Source organism: Mirounga angustirostris, unplaced genomic scaffold (assembly GCF_029215605.1).
Source record: "Mirounga angustirostris isolate CCGP_5_RB_7025 unplaced genomic scaffold, mMirAng1.0.hap1 SCAF_4, whole genome shotgun sequence".
In the NCBI taxonomy this organism is placed as follows: Eukaryota; Metazoa; Chordata; class Mammalia; order Carnivora; family Phocidae; genus Mirounga; species Mirounga angustirostris.
In genome coordinates, this window is record NW_026991712.1 from 144,104,743 (window position 1) to 144,129,179 (window position 24,437).

A 24,437-nucleotide genomic window follows, 5' to 3' on the forward strand; every position below is an offset into this window, starting at 1 on the left:
CAGTAGACATGCAAAGGGTTTTTGTTGAGTAAATGGAACTTATCAAGACCCCAGACAGTGCATCACCTGGTCTTTCATCTTTCCTTCCATGGCCAGCATTCCGAGAGTCCTCTTCATACTAGCTGCTCACTCCTCTTTGGGCACTCTCCATTTTCCTCTGTCACTTTCAGTATGAAGGATATTTTGGGGTGGCCTTGCCTACCTCAGAATACAGTGGTGTTCTCACTAGTTTAACAGCCCATTCCCATCACTGCCACTAAGACTGTGCTAATACACTTCTCTCTCAAGCATCTATTCTGCAGGTTCTACACTGGGAACTGAGGATAAATAAATGAATTAAAACAAGAACTCTGCTGTAAGAACCTAGGGTAGCATAGAATTGATGGTATAAAGAGTTATGGAAAGGGTAAAAAGGGAGTGTGAAGAAGGGAAGACAGCTCTACCCAGGGCAGGTTGAGACATAGAACATTTTTGAACAAGGAAGGGAAGGGAAAGGAAAGAAGGGAAGAAAATGTATGGTTTAGAACCTTGGAAAAACCTACATGTCAAAAAACAAACCTTAAAATGATGACATAAACTCATGGTAGGATATCCAAAAGCTCTTAAAATGAGTTATAGGGAAATTCATAAATATGACAAAGACTCTAATATATAAAGGATAAGACTGGTAAATTCTACCACTTCAAAATTTCAAATGAATGTATTGCAAAAACAAAAACAAAAAAAGCCAATGTGTAGCAAAGGTTGCTGGTTATGAGATCACCCACACACTTGAAGATACTTTCGTCATATATAACAAAGGACAAGAATCTAGGGAAATGCTAAACCAGTAAGTAAAAGAAAAAACTATATAGAAAAATAAGGAAAAGAAATGCACAGGCAATTCACATAAGAGTAATCATAAATGCTTGATTAAACATATCTGCAACCTTAGTAATCAATTTGGGGAATTCAAGTTGAAATAAGAATGAGAAAGATAGGGCATCTTTGAGCTCGCCGAGTAGACACCATGAGCAAAGCTCACCCTCCCAAGTTGAAAAAATTTATGGACAAGAAATTGTCTTTGAAATTAAATGGTGGCAGACATGTCCAAGGAATATTGCGGGGGTTTGATCCGTTTATGAATCTTGTGATAGATGAATGTGTGGAGATGGCAACTAGTGGGCAACAGAACAATATTAGAATGGTGGTAATACGAGGAAATAGTATCATCATGTTAGAAGCCTTGGAGCTAGTATAAACAATGGGTGTGTTCATCAGAAGGAATCAACTGCTTCCACATGTTCCCTCCATAGTACCTGTTTTACTACAATATAAAAATCAGGTCGTGTGCATTTTCATATCGAACTTTTTTGTTAAATAAACTTTTATCATAGTCAAAAAAAAAAGAATGAGAAAGATAATTTCTCATCTATCAGACTAGCAAACATTTAAAGGTATGACAAGATCAAAAGTTGGTGAAGGAATAAAGGAAAATTACTATGCTTATCATGAATTTCTGATGAAATATACATTGATAATATGCTTACGAAGAGTAGTTTGGCTCTCTGAGTGTATACGTTTCCTATGACCGAGTAATTCTGATACACATGCATATGTACATACACTTCCAGACACACTCTAGAGAATATTGTGGACATGTGCACAAAGAGATGTATACCAGAAAATTCATTGTGATTCTATTTATAATGGAAAAAACTATAAACCCTCCACATGCCCATTATTTGAGGAATGGAGGACTTAAGAAGAACAAGCTAATGATGAGATCTGAAGCACATAATTTAAGTGAAAAAGTATGCAGGATTATATTTAGTATATGTACAGTATGATTTCAGTCATGGAAATCTTTTTAAAAACCCACACAAATATTAAACAATACTATGTTGTTCATACATAAACTGTGTTCAAAAAAATAGACTGGAAAAGATACTTAATTCATGAAGTAGTAGCCACTAGAGAGGGAAGAGATGAAACTCACAAAAAAGAGTGAGAGGGACTTTAATTTTATCTGAAACGTTTGATTTTTTTATTAAAAAAAGATTTAAGGCAGTTGCGGCAAAATGTTAATAATTATCCATTATTGGTGGTGGGCTCATGGATGTTTGTTATAATTCATTGTCACTTTTTTTTTTTAAAGATTTTATTTATTTATTTGACAGAGAGAGACACAGCGAGAGAGGGAACACAAGCAGGGGGAATGGGAGAGGGAGAAGCAGGCTTCCTGCCGAGCAGGGAGCCCGATGCGGGACTCGATCCCAGGACCCTGGGATCATGACCTGAGCTGAAGGCAGTCGCTTAACCAACTGAGCCACCCAGGCGCCCTCATTGTCACTTTTGCTACTTTTATAATCGTCTTCAAAATTTAAATGCAATCCCAGGAGAAGAGCTACTTTTAAAGTCTTGAATGAGTCATTTTGATGAGCGAGGGTGGGGTGCACGTCAGAGTTTCCCTGGGTTTCTTCCCTCAGAATGACCCTAAGAAAAGTAGCACAGCAATCCAAGTAATCTCTGATTATAAGGTTACAGCCCTCCCAGGAACAAATCACATAATTTACTTTTTGCTAAAAATCAAATATAAATAAGAAGCAAAAGAAAATTCTGTATTTGTATATTCAGACTCAGATATTTATTGTTTGTTGAAAGTTTAAATGAATTTGAGGGGCACCTGGATGGCTCAGTCATTTAAGCATCCAACTCTTTTTTTTTTTTAATCACATTTTCTTTTAAACACCCAACTCTCAATTTAGGCTGGGGTCATTGTCTCGGGGTTGTGAGATGGAGCCCCGTGTTAGGCTCTGTGCTGAGCATGGAACCTGCTTCAGATTCATTCTCTCTCTCCCTCTGCCCTCCCCCCTCCACTTCTGCTCTCTCTCATTAAAAAAAAAAAAAAGAAAGGAAAAGAAAAGAAAAGAAAAAAAAACACAACTTTCAACAAACATTGGTAAGCACCTTCCCCCAGGGCAGGCACTATGCTAGAAGGAAGGTACCCATAGATAAACAACTTTCTTGGGAGTAGAGCACCAAAGTTGCATTTTACTGGGCGCATACCCTTACTTCCAGATTTCTCCCCGATGTCACCTTCATAAGTATTCCCCACAAAAACACTGAGAAGGAGGTATTATTATCCCCAATCTATAAATTAATATACTGACAGTGAGCCAGCCCAAGGTCATCGTCAATTAGGGAGTGGCAGCTTTTATTCTCAGACTCACGTTTTCTGACATGAGGTTCCACGTTGCTAGAGCAGACATTGGATGTTCTCAGAAAAGTGAGATTGAAATCTCTTTTGAGATGCACAGTATTCTGTAAAAAGCAAAACTTTCCAACCTTTGCTTTTGTCCTTGAAACTGAGAAATAAAATTGTGAGTGGAACTAATAGTCTTTGGATGGCCGGCCTGCCTACCATTTAGTTTGCGTTCCCACTGGGCAGGAACCATGTCATTGGCCATGGTTTGCTCTGTGCTGAGGGCATGGATGCTCAGATGGAGAGTGCCCTCAGAGCATGCCTTGCACCTGCCAGTGACAAATTGTCAACTGGGAGGTCTGTGAGCACCTAATTGGCTCTTGTTCCTTCAGAGGACACACACCCCCTCATGCAGAGAGCCCAAGGAGCGAGGTGCTGAGGTGCATAAGATGTAAGGTCTAGGCTCCCAATGTCACGGTTTCTTTTCAGCGTCCTTTGTGACTTTAGCCAGAGTGGGCTTTCTGATCCTTAAAACTCCTACATTTAAAATGCCAGTTCTTAGATTACCAGTATATTGATGGGACTAAGTGAATAGAATGTGCTGGATAACAAAATAATTGTTGAACTTTTTCAGATGGTCTTTCTTGATCCCCAAGGCCATCCTGTGAGGTACAAAGGAAAATTCCTAAAACCTCCATTTCGCAGAGGAGACTCAGAGAGGTTACCGAACACTCCGGTAAGCGGCTCTCTGGTCAGTGAGAGAGATTTTCAGGCTAAAGAGTACACATGAGCCTTGACAGACTATCTACCGGTTATTATTCTAGCAGCCTTCCAAAGTTGCCAAGTGGTTTCCTCTTCTTTTTCTGAGTCAGGTGAGGCTCAGCCTCACACCTGCGGGCTCTGCTCACTTTCTCCAGACGGGAATACCTGCACACACACACACACACACACAGGTGTAGCCGCAGGAGGACCTCTGGCAAGGTGCCCTATGTGTTAAGGCCTCTCTTTACTCAGGACAGCATGAACAACTGGAGCCCTTGTAAACACTGAGTCCACATTGTGGAATGAGTTGTTTCTATGTCACCAATAACTGATAGGTGCACTGATGAATGCACATTCACATCCTCGCGTACATAGTGGCACACAATACAAGCTCATAGCGATAGCATACTTGGGGTGTTACCTCCCCACTGATGCTCCCCTGTTTCCACACCATCATGCTTGTGGTTCTTTCTGCCCCCATTGCCATCCTGGGTCACCTTGTCATTTCATCCCACTATCCTTGTCTAAATCCTCCTGCTCCTTCACATCACTCCCCCAGAAAGCCTTTCTGGCCCTCCCCCCTCTAGATTCAGGCAGTCCCCCACATGATCCCAGAGAGCCTCCTCTTTCTTCTGTGGTGTGTAGCTCATCGCATGCATAATTAGTGTCATTGCCTGTGCTGGGGACAGAGCTGTGGGCCTGGGATAGCCTGAGTTTCTCAAGAACATAGGCCTATACACAGAATCAGGTTCCTGCCCTCAGGGCAGTCCTACCAGCCCCCTCCCCCACATCAGGCATGGACCGCCCTCCTCATGTCAGCATCGTCAGGAGAATGGTGTGGAGCCCAATGCAGCCGCGTGGTCCCCTCCCCTCATATCCCGCTGATGCCAGCCAGAGTTAGGGTGACTTCACTGGTTTTTCATTAGTCCCTAGCCTGCCGATCCTGCATTTTGATAGAAAACAATTTTCCCTAGATTAATTGTTAATATTGTTCATAAAATACCATGCTATTTTTATATCTTTATTTTATATCCCACCACCTACTTGTTTCCACACCTGCACAATAAGAGAGCTGGAGAATATAAATCTCCAAGGTTCTTCCCAGGCTAATGTTCTGAGTCTGTGGAATGTCCCCTTAGTGGGTTGAGGAGCCAGAAGAAATATCCCCCGCTTTAAGTGGCTATCGTCTGAGAGCCATAGAAGCAGCCTAAATGAAGACTATTTACTGTATACTGAAGATTCCAGTTTACTTATTTTTCTTCCCTTCCAACCTGCTCCAGGTGGTTGAACCTCCACCCCCACGGGCCTCGTAGAGGATTAGTGCTCCTGCAGAGATCCCATGCATATTACTTGATGAAAGTTGTTACACGGGAAAGTTAGCAGTGATTAGAATCTGTTTGCCTTCACTTCATCTTATTGCAGATTATATTTGTATATTAACTTAATAATTCCCTGATTACCAAGGAGTTCAAGTGAGGTTCTCACTCTCCTCCATCCTCATTAGCCTTGTCCAGCTGAGCTCGTGCCGGGCTAAACCATCATGACAGTGTCTCACTCAGCAGCAGGAGTGAGAATGATTCGTTCTGGGAACCCTGTCTCTGTTGCTGTAAACTATTTGCATACCATGCGGATTTGCACAGACCTAGCCGATGCCGGGTCCCAGAAGCAGTCTGCTTTCACCTCCCCCCTTACCTGAGAAGTGGCTGTGCATTATTCAGTAAATGGCCCCATCTGAGGAATTGACATCACTTCCTCATGAAACAGAATTTAAATTTAGACATTTTGAGAGGCAATGTAGCACAGTGGTGGGGTACATATCCTTGGGACAAGTGAGCTATGTTATAAGCTAGGGGATGACTTTGTTAGAGTTACTTAAGCTTTCAAAGCCTCAGATGACTTATCTATAAAGTCAGAATAATAATAGGGCTCACTCATAGGAACATTATGAGGATAAAATGAAATATGTATAAAGCATATATCAATATATGTGAGTTTTCATTATTGTTAATATTAAATAGTATCTGTGAAAGAATAGCAGAGAGGCAAGAGAAAGGTTTATCTTATGAATAAGGAAATAAAGCTAGGCGAGGAGAAGTGACTTCATCGCCTCCTTATCAAGCACTTACCATGGGCCAGTCCCTCAACATCAAAAATCCGATGTCCAACACCAGTCTCTGCCCTTCAGACAGTAACAAGTAGCTCTTAACTACTGTGGAATCAGAGAAGCCTTCCCAGAGGAAGTGTTGGCTGAATTGTCTTCATGAATCATCCTTTAATACCCCACCTCAGTCCTTAAAACCACACCTAACATCTCCTCCATGAAGCCCTCCTTTATTCCCTTCTCCCTGTCCAGTACATAATTAATCATTTTCTCCTCTATTTAATTTGTACTTGGTCTGCGTTCACACATTTGCATATAAAATGCACATAAAAACTGGAGATTTTTAAATTCTTTTTCGGTTGTTTCTATCACTAGCACATAGCCTGGTGTCTAGGACATAGCAAAGGCAATCGTAATTGCTGACTGAATCTCTAATGTGCTTCCTGTGCATAGGAACTGCTCTAAGTACTATATTTATATCAACTTGACCTCCTGGCAACTCAGTGAAGGTGCTAAGACTCAGTGCTAAGGCTTAGTGATTTGCCCTAAATTGCTCAACAGCCAGGATTTGAATCCAACCCTTGATCCTAACCATAATGCAGTAACTCTCCACAGAGGTTTGCTGAAATGGACACAGTAATGGTCATCAAGTGCTAGGCGCTTTACGTGTATTCTCATGTAATTTTCACAATACTATTCTGATCCTCATAAATGTGTAAGCTGAGGCCTAGCATGTTTATGTACCTTGCCCAAGGATGCATGGCTAGTAAGTGGCTGGAGCTGAAATCCAAGCCTGTGGCTAGAGCCTGAAATCTTACCTACGACCCTAATAGTCCCTAAAGTGTGATGTGGGAATCGGGACTACTATGTGAGGATATTTTTATGTGGTTCATGGTTTATTTTAATAGTTATGTGTCTGTTTTAATGTGCACCACAAACAGTATGACTAGAATCTTAGCCCCATGGTTTTATTGGTGTAAATGCTGAACAGGAGCCTAGAGTGCCTATGGAAGTACTAGAGTGTGTCATCTGTAAAATTAAGTGAATGGTAATGCAGTTAGATAATGGGTGTGAGAGGCTGGTGCACAGATGGCTGAAGTTTGGGAAGCTCTGTGTTATGATTCCCTGCCTCCCCAATATGTGGAAGGGACAGTGACAGAGACATGAGAACACTCCAGAGTGTGAAAATAACAAAGCTGTGAGGTCAAGAAAACACTTATTAAGTTTCACAAAGGGTACTGTCTGGATTTGTCTGCCTGGAACTTTGAACTTTATTCTATAGAAAATGGAGAGCCTTCAACGATTTAGGACCAGAGGTGAACATGACATTGTCTATTAATATTCGTCTCTTAGAGTCATTGTGTGTTTATTATCCATCTGAATTTATAATAGCTTAACAATATATCTATGCGTAAATACCAATGAATAAACACTCACAAATATGCATTTGCTGCTAGTCCCCTAAACACAGTGCTCAGAGACACTGCTATAAAATCCGAACCGTGATGATGTAAGCCTTGATCTGCATGTGGGATGCAGGGCCCACCTCTACCCTGCACCTACACATTTTACAAATTAGGGCATTATCCTCCTTTTAGAAGTTGCTTCTAACTGCCAAGAGTGGTAGTCTTGCATCTTTCTCTATTTGAAATTGTAAAACTAATTGAACAATTCATTGAATCTAATGGCTTTAAAAAAATCAATAATTACCTCCCGTTATTGATATAGTGGAAACGCATGGAAGAAATTATCCAATATAGAAAGAAGCCAGTTAAAATAAATAATTCAATAAGCTGCCTGGCAATCTATTCAAATTTTGAACTTGAACGATGACATGGAGTTTCTTAAGTATAAATAATGAAAGAAATATACCTAGTGCTGCCAGGGTGTGGACTAAAGCTATGGGCAGCCAAGATGCCAGTTCCTGGCATTTACCCCACTACTCATGGTTTTGTGGTCAGTAAATAGGTTGTTGGCTGTAAGGTGTCCACGTGGGGAAAGTGTATGAATACTGGCTCCCAATTAGTGTGGTTAGCATTTGAGATCAGAGGATGGCAGTACTAATATGTTCCTCAAATATATCTAGTAATTTACAAAGCACTTTTACATCTAGCCACGTGTAGCTATCAGCCACCTCAATATGTTGCAAATGGGAAAACTAAGGGCTAGTAATATGAATTGACAGTATGTAGTCCTATTGCTAGTCCATACAAGAACTGAAATTATAACACAGGTTTTTAAATTTTTGTCCATTGCTCCATTTACTAGTATTACTAAGTTTGACTTTTTATTCCCTCCTACATTCAAAAGAATATGCAGAACTCGAGTGCCTCTTTTCTGTCCAAGGACTCTCCAGTTAAGAAAGGATCTGTTGTTTGGTCAAGGTCACACGGCTCAAACAGACTAGAGCTAGGATTTGAACATGGCTCTTTGGACTCCCGGTTCGGGGCATCTTTTTATACTCTTGGCAGTTAGAAGCAACTTCTAACTCCTCAGCTTTTAGTGTATCCCTGCCCAAGGCAAGAAGGTGAGGTAACCAGGGAGAACACAATCCCTGGCTGAGAACCAGAGATGTTTCGAAGCAGAGCCTGGAACCTGGGACTGAGGAGGACTTTCAGCCAGATACTTTGGGTGACCTGGTTCCGAATCATCAGGGATGGAGGCAGATGTGTGCAGATGCTGGTAGCTGACAGAAACCTAGGTCCTGATGTCATGAAGACAAAAATCGTAACAGGACTCTGAGGGGAAAATAAAATGGAATGATAGGATTCCCCTTCCCTGCTGGTCTTTCTCCAATACCTCAGATTCTCAAAATGATCACATCACAGGCCATGTCTGCAAGAAAGAAAAAACAGCACAAGGGGTGGTCCAGTGTGAGCTGCAGTTCAGGACACTCAGAGAGACTTTCACTCATTTTTCTTGTCCACCATTGCATCCCATATGTGCATGCTGAAGCTAAATATAGCACTTAGGTTGTACCAGGCATTGCTCTAAGTGATTAGGAATATTAATCCTCACGATAACCTGTGGGTAGACACTTTTATTATAACAGTTTAACAGACAAGGAAATTAGGACATAGAGCTTTTATTCATTCATTCATTCATTCATTCATTCATTCATTCATGCATTCATTTTGGAGCCGACTCCATGCCCAACATCGTTCTTGAACACATGATCTTGTGATCGAGAGTTAGGAAAATTGGGGACGTAGAAAGAGTAAGTGGCTCATGCAAGGAACCACAGTGGGCAAACAAGGATTCAATGGAATGCAGGCCCAGAGGCTCTAGAACCCATATTCTAAAATGCCATGCTACCCGCCTGTCCTCAGTAGTCTATGCTCACCACTTGAGATCTGGTCTCCACCCTTGCACATGGCACCGTGCCACCGAACTCGGTGGCGGGGGTGGGGGAGGGCGCTGCATCAACGGGTCCCCTGGCCTTCTGGCTTCTGTCGGGTTTGGCCAATGGAAAGCACCAGCAGGCAATCAGATGGAAGGAGATGGGTTAGGGTGGTTAGTCTCCTGGCTCCCTCCCTGCAAGGCCACAGTTTCCTCTACTTGAGACCATACCTCCTATTGAAAAGCCCTCTCCAAAGCTACCACACCTACCACTATCTTCCTCCTGCTTCTGAGTCATGCTTCTTCCACTTGGCCCCTCAGGCTTGAAGGTGGTATAGTCTCTGCCACTGTCGTGAGCCTGAGTGCTTCACCATCCCTTGTAAGGGTTCCCCTTAACCATATCCATACCTATATAAATGGTCTCCTCTTTACACTTCCCTCAATTTACTGCATGTGAATGAACCATGCTGGGCCCCTGACTATTTTGGTTTTTTGATTTTTTGGTTTTTTGGTTTTTTTGTTTCTATTATGTTCAGTTAGCCACTGTATAGTACATAATTAGTTTTTGATGTAGTGTTCAGTGACTCATTAGTTAAGAATAATACCCAGTGCTCACCACAGCATGTGCCCTCCTCAATACCCCTCCCCCACCCTCCACCCCTCTGAAACCCCCAGATTGTTTCTTTGAACTAAACCAACCAGTTGTTTCATTCTCCATAGGAAATCTAAACTCAGGCATCTAACTACCTGTTTCATGCAGTGTTGCTTGCACAAGGTTAGCCCTCAATAAATATGTGTTGGATAGAGAAAAGGAAGGGAGAAGGAAGGAGGGAGAGGTGGAGGGAAGGACAGAAAGTTGGGAAGGGCAGAATTAAAGGCCCCATAGAGAAAGTTTGAACACCGGTCCACCACACTTCACCTGGATGAGTCATTTCCTTTCCTTACAAATAATCATAACTTGGGTCACAAAGCTCTATGACATGTTATTCTACTTTTAGCATATATGCTGGTATGCCCACTTTACAGTTCATAACACTGATCCCCAGAGAGATGAAATAATTTGTGTTTAGTTCACATGTCGATGAAGTATCAGAGCCTGGACTTAGCCCAGAAATTTTGATTCCAAATCGAATCCATTTTCCTCTCTCAAGCTGCAATTTCTGAGAATTGGGTTTCTCCCTCGTGACAGTGACCCAGATCTTCAGGAAGTCAGACCCACCTTGGGGAAACATCTGCCTCTTCCCCACAGCTTCAGTCATAATGGGAATTTGACTTAGGGTCCTTCCCATCACCACTGAGTTCTGCCTCTTTGGGTTTTCTCCTTGCTCTCGGGCTCGCCCGAACACCACTCTTAACTGAACCTTTGGAGGGGGACAAAAACAATTCAGCTGCTGAGAAACACATTGGTTCTGTCTGGTTCCTTCCATCTCAGTCTTCCAAGGTAGCCTGAGAACGGTTTTTATAAGCAGCATCAGCAATCGATGTAGAGAGGTACTAATGCATTTTTCTGATAGCTCACTTTGAAAAATGTAAGTCTTTTTTTAAAAACTTAGATACTGATATTTGTACAGATGGGTGGCATTTGAATGTATCACCATGAAGTCCCCTGAGGACTTGGAAGGTCCCTCTGAGAAATGTTTATTTGAGAATCAAAAAGGCCATCACTTCTCCACATCCTGTTGATTTCATTCTCCTGGAAGTACATCAATCCTGGGCCCAGAGAGTGCCTTTAAAGTCGACTGGAAATACCGGTTGTTAAGAAACCACATTTTTTTCTGATAGGGGGAAAATTTATGTCTTTAAATATTTAACATTCTAAATAAGTGGCCAAAAAATGAATCGTAGAAGCAACTATTTATGTAAACAAAGGTTTAAGACGTAAGATTGTATGGGTTATTTTGGACTAAACCAAGGAGTGGCTTCATTTTCTATAGAGAGTCTCAAATCAGGAATTTGAAGAGGGAAATAACCGGAAGGAGAGCACCTCTAGCCCAAAAGACTACATTCCCTCTTTTGTCTCCTCCACTCCACAGCATGCTTCTTTCAAGAGAAGCAGTTTGTCTTTGCTTGGTTTCCTGTCCTTATGTCTAATATACTATTTAACATGTAGTCAGGACTTCTTAAATCATTACTGAATGATTAACTCACTGGTTAAACGAATGGTTCATAAAGGCTCGTATTTTTTTCACCAAATCCTCAAAATTCCAGTAAGATGAGCAGGGGCAGGAATTATTCCTACTCTTCTTTTATAGATGTAGAAATTGAGACCCTGATACATACTGGGTCTTGCCCAAAGTCACACAGCAAAGTAACAGCAGAGCTGGGAGTAAAATCTTGCTCTTCTAATGAAGAGTTTGGTAGTCTTTCTATTTCCTTGACCTGGTCTCCCTTCTTATCCTTTGTTTTTTAGCTTTCACGTGGTCTACAGACTTAGACTTTGGAATGGAAATGGCATTTGGAAACTGAAAGAGTGAAAACAAAGCTATTCCTCGGTAGAAACCATGAAATCCCCAAATGAAATGGGAGGCATTGAATTCCCTGATACAGAGATCAATGTAATAGAAGAGAAGTGAGGGCGCCTGGGTGGCTCAGTTGGTTAAGCGACTGCCTTCGGCTCAGGTCATGATCCCGGAGTCCCTGGATCGAGTCCCACATCGGGCTCCCTGCTCGGCAGGGAGTCTGCTTCTCCCTCTGACCCTCCCCCCTCTCATGTGCTCTCTCTCTCATTCTCTCTCACACAAATAAATAAATAAAATCTTTAAAAAAAAAAATAGAAGAGAAGTGAATGACAGATATGAAATTAATGGCATTTAAATTTATGCAGTTACAATAGAAAACAATTCTTCTGGAATGCCTTCCTGAGCCTTTGATACGTAGTGGTAATTAAAAGAGCTCCTTTAAATCATTTATTATAATTATGTTTTAAATGATCCAGTCCTGAATGTAGCCGGCATTTTGTTGTTTACTGGTAACTGGTGACATTTGGAATTGACTAGATATTTGCAATAACTTGACTACTTTTCATATATAGAGAACAGAACTGCCTCTTGCAGTTGAATCGGAAAAGCATACCAGATCCCCAGTGGACCCCTCACTTTCTACTCTGCCTCAGTGATCCGATACACTCCCTGGGCAAAAAGAATCAGCAAGAGTTAAACAAAGGTAGGACTGAAGATCAGGCACATTTTGTGACTTTCAGAGGCAAAAGGTTTTATGAAAAAGTGGCAAACTGATTACATGCTTTAGTTGTAAGATTTGAACCTCTACAGGTCCAGGCTGATTGTGAGTAAAATTTGCAGAGTTGGCTAAAACTGTGTGCTAATGGTGTAAGGTTAGAAATTCAATCCACAGTCCAGCCATTTTTCTCCCCATATTAGCTATCTGGTATCTTTGCTTAAGGCTTTCTGGCTTACAGTCGAAGAACTTGAGGCTCAGAGAGGTTGAGAGGTTTGTCTAAGGCCACATAGCTCATGTTAAGTTGGTGGGGGGAGTAAGTTTGGCTCTGAGTTAGATGCTTTCACCAGCTGTGCCCTACAGGGTTGTTCTTATTATTGGACAGTGTTTTGCAAGCAATACCGCAGTGTGGTACTTGTTGTAAAAGTGTACCCCCATTTGAATGGTGAGGTTCAGAGCAGTAAGGTGGCATTTGCCCAAGGCCACACTTTGAGTGGCAAGGATAGGACTTTGATCCAGGCTCTTGAGTCCAAGTTTAGGACTCTGGATTAAAGCACAGCTTCCTGGCTTAGAGAAGTCAAGTAGGTATATGGCCTGGATCATTAGGGGGCTGGGTGAAGGTCAGTGGGAAGTCACTCCTTCCAGATATAAGGGATGCATCTCAAGGATGCTCACATTTTCTGAACTCTTAAGATGATTTCTGGATCTTTCGTGTTTACTTCCCTTTCCTGAGCTGCTGCTTCCCAAAGCAACTATGGTTTCTCCAACATGCCAAACCCTCCATTTGCTGTCTCCCCCATCCCACTCCCCACTTCCTCCTCCCCACCCTCTCTGCTTTTCTTCTCCTTTGGACTCTAATCCACTTCTGGAAGAGCATGGATTTCCTCTGAATTAGCATTTGGCAAATGACTCAATCTCTTTGAGCCTCAGGTTCTTCATTATAAAGGAGTATCTCTAAACTGCTAATATCTAAATAGGAAATTGAGGGTGGATCCCCTAACCTATTTATATTTGTGCCCCTAGAGCCCAATTTGGCCCCTATACATAGTAAATAAGTGACCAAACCCTGTAAGGATTAGATGAGATAAACCATGTGACTCGCCTAGCACAGGTCTTAGCACATCTTAGGTGCATGATTCGTTCTTTCATCTTTGGAAAATCCACTGAGGGCCTGCAGCATGCCAGGAGTCGTTAGGCAAATTGCATATAATATTGAATAACACAGCTCAAGATTCCTGTCCTCTTGGAACTTGGGTTCTGGAAGAACAAGACAGACAATAAATAATAAACACACCAAACAAGTAAAGCAGGTAGTAAAAACTGTTGAAAATTTTTTGAAAAAGAGCTGAGAAATGGGAATCAGGAGAGAGGTTGGGGGAGCAGGTTGGAATTTTAAATAGGTGGTCTTGGGCAGCCTTATGGAAAAAGTAACATGAGTTCAATACTTAATTTCCTCATCTTCATCCTTTCTTCTCTCCCTGTCTTCTTCCTCAACCCAAATTCCTCCTCTACAGTGCTCCACTCACTGACAAGATTAGAACATACTAGAGAATGTAGGCCCTCAGTCCTCTTGTCCTTCCTGAAGAACTGGCCACGTAATCTGCAGGGCCTGATGCAAGAGGAAAATCAGGGCCTCTTGTTCAAAAATCATTATAGATTTCATCATGGCAACAGCAGAACATGAAACTGAGTGCAGGGCCCTTCTGCAAAGGGCACATAGTGGCTATTCGTGGCCTACAGAGATCTGCCATGTCACCACCGGAATTGCGTTGACTCAGGCCCAGCCTCTCCTCCCTCTGGCTATGACCCGTGAGGCAGCCTTGCCACCTGCTTTCCCCTGCGCCCATCCTGGCCTGGGAGGCAGCCGCATTTCTCACCGTCCTCCATGGGCTGACCCTGGCCTCTTCTACAGCCCCGCATGGGTGGACCCGATGGATTGTTAAAGCCGGTAGCTGTCCTTGGAATCAGTAAACCTTCCCGCCCAGGGCATTTATTTTTTCCAGATTTAATGGCAAGGGAACATAAGTAGGTGGAGGACTTCAGGATTTATTTCCTTCCGATAATCCGAGCACGCTCTCCAGGAGGTGCCATTTACCTGATAAATTGTACCAGTCAGTCTTAGTGCTGATGAGCCTTCAACACGCTCAGGCTGCTGCCCCGTCCCAACACTGCTCTGTCTATTCCTGCCCTGCCTAGCCCATAACACTAGATTAACAGAGTCGTCTTAAAGGAGCCCAACGCTTCAGCTTACTCTTTTCCTGTACCACCCTTGGCCCACCCTGCATCTCACGGGTGTGGAGACGGAAGCTTAAGAGCTGACCTGACTGTACAACATCCCACAGTGATTGTAGTGGGATTTTAGCCAGATCTTCTGACTCGAGCACCAGTGTTCTTCCAAATATTGGTCGATGATGTGTGTATTTATCTTGCATATCCCATTTATGCTTCTGCTGAAAGGACATGACTAAAGGATTCTTATTCCAGAACGCACTTACCCCCTAATGCCCTTATCCTAAAATCACATGAGATCTCAGAGACTAGAGGTGCCAGAATGCAGTTGGTTCCTTGCCCAGGCCCATATTACTCTGAAGAAGCAAAGATAGTTCTCAAACACATAAACATCCCAGTCTGAGTAAACAAGAAGGACAGAAATAGAAAAGGGAAAAAAAAAAAATACTATGGGAAGTACACTTATGATATCCATCCTCTAGAAATTGGTTCTTTTTTGTACAATTGCTTTAGTATGGTAAAGTACATATTAAAAAATGTATCGTTTTAAGCATTTTTACATGTCTGGTTTTGTGGTATTAAGTACATTCACATTGTTGTGCAATCATCAACACCATCTGTCTCCAGAACTTTTCATTCCAATTTTTTTCTTGAAAATGGAATGCTACTGGCTGAAACAGAATGCAGCCCACGATGGTGTTTGCTTCAGTGATATGCCAATTTAACAAACCCTCACAGGCTGGAAATCAGCACCCTTCCTCATTGAACCCTGAGAGCAGTGAGAACAGAAAGGCCAAGTGGGTTTGCCCCCTACAAATGTAGCCATGATTAGCTAACAGGGTTCCACATTTCTGTCTATAGGAAAACAGGTGAAGACAAGACAAGCCAGAGACAAGGACGTGGGAGAAAAGAACAAAAACCCTGCTTTTATGAGCATAGCCTTTCCATTCCTGTCATTCTTACACGGATGCAAAACAGTTCCCCATGTGTATGAGAAAGCTTTGTACTAACTGAGCCAGCCTGGAAGAGGGCTCTGCCCTGTAAGCACTGAGTCTTCTTCAGGAAGAGCAAAATATTCTTCCTGGGTCTGGGAGGGGTCTGAGAACTTAAGAGAGAGACCCAGAGATAGAAGCAGACAAGCACAGATAAATAGCCCGAATGCTCTGAAACAGACATACACTCAGAGTCATACAGCAGGCATGTCAGAAAAAGAAACACCACACACACATGCAACCAAAAATACACATCATCACTGACATTTATTGAATGCTTACTCAGTGCAAGGTGCCGTTCTTAGTGAAGTAAGAGAAGTGCAGAGATTTTAAGGAACTTGCCCACGGTCACACAGCTCATTTGGGGAGCTGGAAGTAGTCCATTTTAATGTGGAATTTAAATGTGTTGAATTAAATTTGTAAAGCCTGTGACTTGAGAATAGAATGAAGATTGTAATATCCATGTCAGAGTTTGGTTTTCATCTAGCAGGGCCATGGGGAGCCATTGAAAGCTCTTAAAGATGGGAGTGACATAATCATTAAAATGATCCCTCTGATGAGGCTGCCTTCGGTGGTTTGGAGGGGGAGGGGTCATCAGTGCTCCTCTCAAGTGGAGAAATTGGTGGGTTGGGAAGGATAACTCAGGTGAGCTGAGTCCCACGGGCCTAAAGCTACTCCTACTCAAAGTAGCCTCAAACCCATCATTTGGCTGCCATCTATCAATGTCAGGTATGATGGACAGCTTTCAGGCCTATTGCTCTGCCCTTTCACCTTCTAGACGATTTTTTCTTACCCATGAATCACACAGGAGCTCTCAAGCTCCCTCATTTCCAAAGGCATGTATGAAATGGCAGTGCAGTGCAAAAGAATGAAGGATATTATTGCTTGTATCACATTGGTTATGAGATGCTACAAACTCACTGGGTCCACTTCTCAGGGTATTCAGGGATGGAAAGTAGGCTTCACCTCCACATGCCTAATGTAACCAATGGGTAGGTGCTGCTGGAATACCACACTGAGAAGTTTGAGAGGGTATTCTGCTCAAGTCATGCCGACATCGTTCTGTTGGTTAGGCAAGCCTTTTAAGGGTACAGGGGAGGGAATTGGTAGCACATATGCCAAGTATTTGCCATTATTAGGCTATTGGAATAGGCCTCTTTGGAGTTCTTTTCTGTTCCTAAGGCTGCAGCTTTTCAGGCTGTATGTGGAGCTTGAGTGTACGACCAACTCAGTTCATCAGAACTCAACATACATACAGGAGGCACCTGTTCTGTGCATGGCAAATTCGGTTGCTCTGGTCCCTATGTAAAGTGTGAATTATTCCCTGCTTCTGGATGTTTTGCCCATTCCTTTGAGACAATACCGTTGAGAAATGGTGATACTACTTGTGTCTTAGGAAGGCAAAGTTGGTTCTAGAAATTCTGCATATAAAGACTGATCTGGTTTGGGGAGACTTCGCTCCATTGAGAACCTTCAGAAGAGGGTTGGCTAAGGGATCATATAGCCTAGCTTAAAATCCTTTCTTGGGCAAATTATATATCCACTCTGTGTTTGGTTTATTATTCTTTGTGTTGGGAATATAATAATAGAAGAACATATCTTAACAGTCTACTTCCTTAACCAACTGGCAAGATTAATCAACGTTCCCTCTTCCTTCTATCAGCTGTGACAATGGATGCCCACAGCATGCCCAATGCTGATGGTTAGGAGCCACTCTCTAGTATACCCACTCACTTCTGTTGCAAGTGACCAGCTACTAGTCCCAATCATGTGTCCTAAGAGGTTCCTGGTGCTCCTACACTAAGAAGCAGCATGATGTAACAGCGAAGAGCCTGGATTCAGAACCCAGGTTCAGAACTTAGGCTCATATCCTGCTGTGTCATTTACTAGAGTGGCCTTGAGCAGATTACTTACCCTCTCTGTGCTCAGTTTCCTTATTTGTAAAATGAAAAAGATAATCATAACTATCTCATAGGGGTTGTTATGAGGTTTACATGAGTCAATATTTTTAGTGCGTTGGAATAGTACTTGGTGAATGCTAAGTGCTAATTACTAAGTTTTTGTAGGAAAATTAAGCATCTAGCACAGAGTGGATTCTTATGTATTAGATCCACCTTTTCTTCTGAATCCAAACTGGATGGGTTTTTTGTTGTTGTTGTTGTTGTTGTTATAATTTGCTTCTCTGTTCCAGAGAAAACTATACATCAAAAGATGTTGGATATATCAACTCCAGACAATGCACTGATTGTAGGACATGGTCTCTGATTGGCTGGATTCGGGTTCATCGCTCAGCCATTGTTTTCCTTCTGTGAACACATCCTTTGCTGGTGGCATCGCAGGACACCGCTGGCTACATCTGACAAGGAATTGTTCCTCGAGGACACTGAGTGGGAAGAGAGGGTGGCTACAGGCCAGGAATGAAGAGCTGAGGGAAGGCTGGGGGTGAAGAGTTGACTAGAAAATTGTAACATCAATATTAGCAGACAGGTTAATGAAGGACTGCAATTTGTAGATGCCGATCTCCCACTTTCCCTCCCTTCAAGGGAGCTGGCATATGCTAATCAGGATCATCTAAGCCTGGCCTGGGATCAGCATGAGTGTTGTATCCAAGAAAGGGCTTCAAGTACGGGAGGGTGACCTCCCTACTTTGAACAAATGGCCTTTAAATGTTTGAAATCTCTGTAGGCAAACCATGCACACTAATACAACAAGCAGACAACTGGAAAGACATTGGTCAGAGCCTGAAAAATAGGAGAACACAGGAAAGGAGGAGGGGAAGAGGATGGAAAATAGCTCATATGTATGTACTGTGGGGCAAGCATTCTGCCAAGCATTTGATATTAGCTTATTTAGGCTTCAGTGCAACCCTCTTAGGGAACTATTGATATCCCCATTCTACAGATGAAGAAACATGCCTGGAGTTCCCATCACGGCGCAAGTCACGTGGCAAGGTTAAGATAAATACCCAGGTCCATCTGACTCCATGTGTTGTGATGTCTTTCTTATACCATACTGCCTTCACAGGATCAATTATAATAATAACAACCCTCAGGGACATTTCCCCATTGTTGTTATTAGAGGGTGAGGGGAGTGGTTAAAAGCTGGGGTGCCAGAGTCAGACCTAAATTCAGTTCCACCTTGACTGCTTACCACCTGTCCCAAGTTCTCTGATCACTGATTTCTCCACTTGTGGGATGGACCTGGCACCATAGAATTGCTTTGGAGAGTGAATGGAATAATGGATAGAGAGAATGGGAGATAATAAAGTGACAGAACAGTGTGCAGTTGTACGTCCTAAGTGCTCAGTAAACAGAATATCCTTCCTCTCAGTATTTTTAGATTTATTATTTTTATTGTTGATTCACTTCATCAGCTTAGGTATGCCAGTCTTATCAAGTTGTATAAGTCTGAGCTCCCTGAGGACTGTGAGCCAAAATTAGAGACTCATCAATGTTTAGAGCCTAAGAGAACCTCTCAGAGAGGGAAGATTAATCTCAAAAAAGGGAAGTCATTTGTCCAAGGTCACATAGAATGATAAGTAACACCTGTGATAGCGTAACACCTAGCATGCTTCTGGGCATATAGAAAAGACTTTAAGAAATAATTATTCAAGAAATTCTGCTTCAACCTCAGCGTAATTCATCTTTCCCATTCATGACCCGGTGGTATATCTTGTTAGGAGGCCATATCTGAATCTGGGGAAGTGTTTATGGTGGTCTTGGCCCAGCTGCCTCTGGCTTATGGCTTCTCTTTTAACCCCTCAAACCCTGCTTCCATTTTCTCCAGGGCAAGACAAGAAATTAGCAGCTTTATTGGCCCCTGTGAACAGCAGAGCAGTTTTGATGGAGAACAGGGAAGAGTTTGCAATGTTGTGGTTATTTGTGGCATCTCATCAGCCAACAATGTAAATTAAATTAATTAAAAAGCATTGTACATTTTAATTCCAACACTGGATTCACTCAGTGGCCATGGAAATTTTGAATAATGGATAATAGTCGTCTCTAATTTCTCAACATATGTCTTTTCACTTACACAGCTGTGAAAAAAATTATATTTATATTTTTGTTGATGCATAATTTCCAGCCTGAAAACAGAATTCATATTAGCATTAAACTGCCAACAGGTGTCGTTTTTTTTTTTGTTTTTTGTTTTTTTTCTTCTTCTTCTCTTTCTGGTGAGCTGGAATAATCCCTTCCTTGGCAGGAAGTCAGTATTTTTTCACAGTCATTTTTGCATCCTTAAGAATGCCTTTAAAATTATTTTCTACTTGACGAAACACATCCTCTCAAGGCTTCATTATTTTCACCCTGGTGTTATCTGATTGAATATTTCAATCACAAAAACTTAGAAGATTTGAGTCATTCCTACTCAACAGTGCATAGAACTACAGCTGGGTATGTTGATAACATTTTGAATGTTTTTTTTTTTTTTTTTGCTAAGAAATAGCCCTGACTTTAAATGACCCAATGGCATTTTAAGTCTGGATACTGTTTATTTTAGCTATTGATTACAAAGCATCTTTTAGGCATAAGGTAATCAAGTCAAATGCAAATGATTACTACATTCCATTCTAGATGGCCTGTAGAGAAAGAGTAAGTCCCATGAAACCTTGTCAGTTTCTTCAAAAGTACTTTTTTTCTAGTGTACAAAAATTTTTTTTCTTGGAATCCAACAGTTTAAGAATTCAAAGCAAAGTGTAATGGAAGCTAGATAGTTATCCTGAAATTAATCCTCTTCCTTCAGTATTCCTTCCCAGTTAGTATTACATCATCCATCTTTATCTTCACCCCCCCACACCCACCACGTCTGAGACTATTTCTAAAGATCCTTTAACTATTTTCTTGCTCCCCCACCTTCCCAATCACAGATCTACCCTTGTGGTGGGGTATTCTGTGTAAGGGCACATTTAATTAGACTGTCTTGCTTAGCACCCTACAGTGGCTCTCCCATGTCCTGGGGAATTCTGGAGATGTACATAAAGTCTTTCATGCATGATCCGGTCCCCTTTACCTCTAACTTCTTTTCCAGTGCCATCCTCAGTTACTAACATCTTCAAATCTATGTTGCAGCCATGCAGAACTTCCTGGAGTTCTAGGAACAAATATGTGATTCCATTTCAAGCTTCAGTAACTTTATTCAAGCTATCTCCTCTACCTGGTTGCTCCACGATATACTTAGTCAGGCTGGCTTCTTTAAGACCCACCTCAGGGAGCTTCTCCCCAGCAAAGCCTTCCCTGTTTTATCACCAGCATCATTATCACCCTGACACCTTTCCACCTACACCGTAGGTAGAGTGGCTTTCCCTTCTGCTGTTTCACACCCATCTTTTGAGATCAAAAGGGAATATGTTAAGACCTTGGGTTCTAGAGGGAAATCTTTCCTGGGTTCATATCCCAGCTGCCATTTACTGCCATCTCTGTGCTTGATTTGCCCATTATAAAATGGGAGAAATAGAATAATTCTACTTATCTGATAGGGTATTTGTGAGAATTAACTGAGACAATATATGTAAAGTACTTAAAACAGTAGCTAGCAGGTTGTACATATATAACTAATGATTGATATAGCTTGATTCTTATCTATTTCATTTCACTGTATTTGTTTAGAGTTTACATCCCCCACTAGACTGAGAGTTCCTTGAGGGCTGGAATGGAATTCTCTCATTTTTGTATCTTGAATGCCTGGTACTGTGCCTGGCATATAACAGGTGCTCAGGAACAGATGTAGGTGGAATGAATGAATAAATCAATGTAGACAGACAATCTGGAAGTTCAGCAAGCAAAAACACACCCCCTCCCCCAGTTATATAATGTAGTTATGATGTCCCTGACACTTCTTTTTTTTTTTTTTAACTAAAAAACTCTTCCCCTTTCATGATAACTAGCTAAAACATGGGATGAATGTTTGCTGCACATTTGCAAGAGGGTTTGAGTCCAACATCCACACTCTGGTGTCCTGCCTTGTTCTATTTTACTTTCCTTTGCCATTGCCAAAATGAATATCCATTGATGGGATTTCTAGTATTCATCATATGCAGCCACCAGATGGATCTGAATAGTTTCTCTAACAACCAATTTGCATTTAGACTCTGCTTCCAAAATGCCTTCCCATTATAGCTTCCATTTGCCCTCCATGCACTCCAACATCTTCCACTCTGCTCTAAAGGCCACACCTCTAATTTTGGAAACCGTGGATTGATTTGGTACAACTGAGCTACACCAAGTCAATACAACAATTGTCATTTATTGCCAATCATGACTTGCTCATATATTTCAATTTCTACCATGTAATATAACATAATTTTCTTTATAATCATCTTTTGTAGCAATTCCCAAGATATTGTTGCAAGATGGATTTTTTTTTCCTGTACTGCTCCCAAGACTTCATCTTTAAGTTATGTTGCCTAGTGGGCTTAGTCCTTGAGCCAAGATCTTCTTGTTAAGGGTGTGATGCTTATGTGGGGCTCTGTTAGGTTTCATGAACTTAAATGAAGAGTAAGTAATAAATTCATAGAGGAAATTGGGTTAGCATGTGATTAACATCCCGGCTGATGCAGACGGGTGTACCAATGATGGAAACATGTGCTTGTATCATGATGAAATGCAGATTAGAGGCCCTGGAGCCAACCCAAGGATATCTGCCCAAAACTGTTTCATCTCTGTCAGCTTTAATCTGATCGAAAGAGAGCATGCTTCAATGCAGCGAGAAAAAATGTGAATTCCTAAAATAACCAAGTGGCACTCTGTTTTCCATTTAGAAGCTATTAAAATACTCACTTTTCATTGTGGTACAGTAGAAAGCTTACTGAACTATAACTTAGAGGACCTGAATTCAAATCTCATCTCAGTCACTAACTTATGCTGTGAAATTTTACAGGCCTTAGTTTCTATATCTGTAAAATGAATGTGCTGGGCTAGACTAATGGTTTTCAATAGTTTTTTCCTTCATAAAACAAGTGACAAATGATATTTGAACACTCCTATGGGCAGCCTGAGGGTTGTGCACAATTACCCATGTACTAGTTATAGCTCCCTTTTCTGCCTGCTCAGGTAAGCATATCAGAAAGCACATGAGTGAGATTGACATTTTAAGATTACCTTGAATGCCATTCTGTCTAATTTATTTTTAAAAATTAAAAAATAAAATAATTTGGAAGCTTGGGTACATCATTAAATTTTATTTTTTTTAATTTAATTTAATTTTATTATGTTAGTCACCATAAATACATCATTAGTTTTTGATGTAGTGATCCACGATTCACTGTTTTCGTATAACACCAAGTGCTCCATGCAATACATGCCTTCCTTAATACCCACCACCAGGCTAACCCATCCCTCCACCCCCCCTCCCCTCTAAAACCCTCAGTTTGTTTCTCAGAGTCCATAGTCTCTCTTGGTTCATCTCCCCCTCCGGTTTCTCCCCGCTTTATTTTTCCCTTCCTTCTCCTAATGTCCTCCATGCTATTCCTTATGTTCCACAAATAAGTGAAACCATATGATAAAAGATGATATGCTATACAACTCCCAAAAGGTATTTCACAAAACTCGATCTTAGCAGTCTCTTATGATGCTATCATTCTACATCTCTGTGAGTTAATCACAGTGTCAGTAGAGAAAGGTCCAAGGCTTTGAGTCTTTAACTATTTGGAATAAAAAAAACAAATACATTTTTGTAGGTAGTCCTCACTTTAGTGAGTATTCTCATTTCCCTTTGGAGAATTGCTTGTCGCAAGAGTAATTTTTGATTCTTATGTTGACATGTTAAGCAGAGCTCTGTCTCTGAAATGAGGTAATAACATCATCACTTGAAAATAAGATGGAATCTTTTTTAAGAACTGAAAATATATAATACTTGACTAAAATAGTAGTGAGTTGTATCTTGGAATGTCTCATCATGGAATATTTATCTGCAGGAGGGAGAAAAGTTTGTGATGTAGTGGCTATTAAAAACCCAAGTAATATAGGAAAGGGATTAAGATAAAAGCTTCCAAAGGACCAAAAAGTTTAATATAAGATTTAAGTAGAAAAATGACCTATACAGTTTCTCATCTCCAACAATATGGCGGTCTAGATAACCTGAAGAGCTTTATATTATTAAATACCAGGATAAAGTAAACTTTGTAAATGTAAGACTGAGATTCCAAGAAATGAAGGGAAACTGTAAGAATTCTAAAACAAAGAATAAACTGAAAACAACAACCAGCAGGTTGGAATGGTGACAATAAAGCTATGGAGTGGAGAGAAAAATTGACAGTACCAATAACTTGTGGATGTAGGCTTTAAGTCCACACTGGGAAAAGAGACAGGTCCTTAGGTTCTCTCATGTGTAAACTGAGAAAATCTTCATATACCCTGACTTTACATAAAAGAATGCATTAAGTAAAATCTACCAGCATAGAAAGACAGTGGTGAAGGTTGTACATCTTGTTTTGGATTATGAATGGTGAAAAAAATTCCTTTAAGATGAAGGATCATGGAATTAGGGACTTAAATATATGAAACTCTAAAACAAAAACAAAACAAAAAGCTGCAATAACTAGCAGATACAAATAGAAAACTGCTGAGGGATACACCTTTAATTCAAGCATCACAAGATTCCCGTAGCAAAATACAGTGATGAAATCAAAACCTCAAATTACAAAATCATACAAGGAAAC

General features: G+C 41.3%; 1 protein-coding gene across 1 annotated transcript; it reads left to right on the forward strand.

Annotated features, from left to right (window-relative positions):
* Window positions 1-986: 986 nt before the first annotated feature.
* LOC123858349 (small nuclear ribonucleoprotein G-like) lies at window positions 987-1,347 on the forward strand. Its single transcript, XM_045895412.2, has one exon. The coding sequence runs from the start codon at window positions 1,010-1,012 to the stop codon at window positions 1,238-1,240; it is 231 nt and encodes a 76-aa protein (XP_045751368.1). The 5' UTR covers window positions 987-1,009; the 3' UTR covers window positions 1,241-1,347.
* Window positions 1,348-24,437: the final 23,090 nt, after the last annotated feature.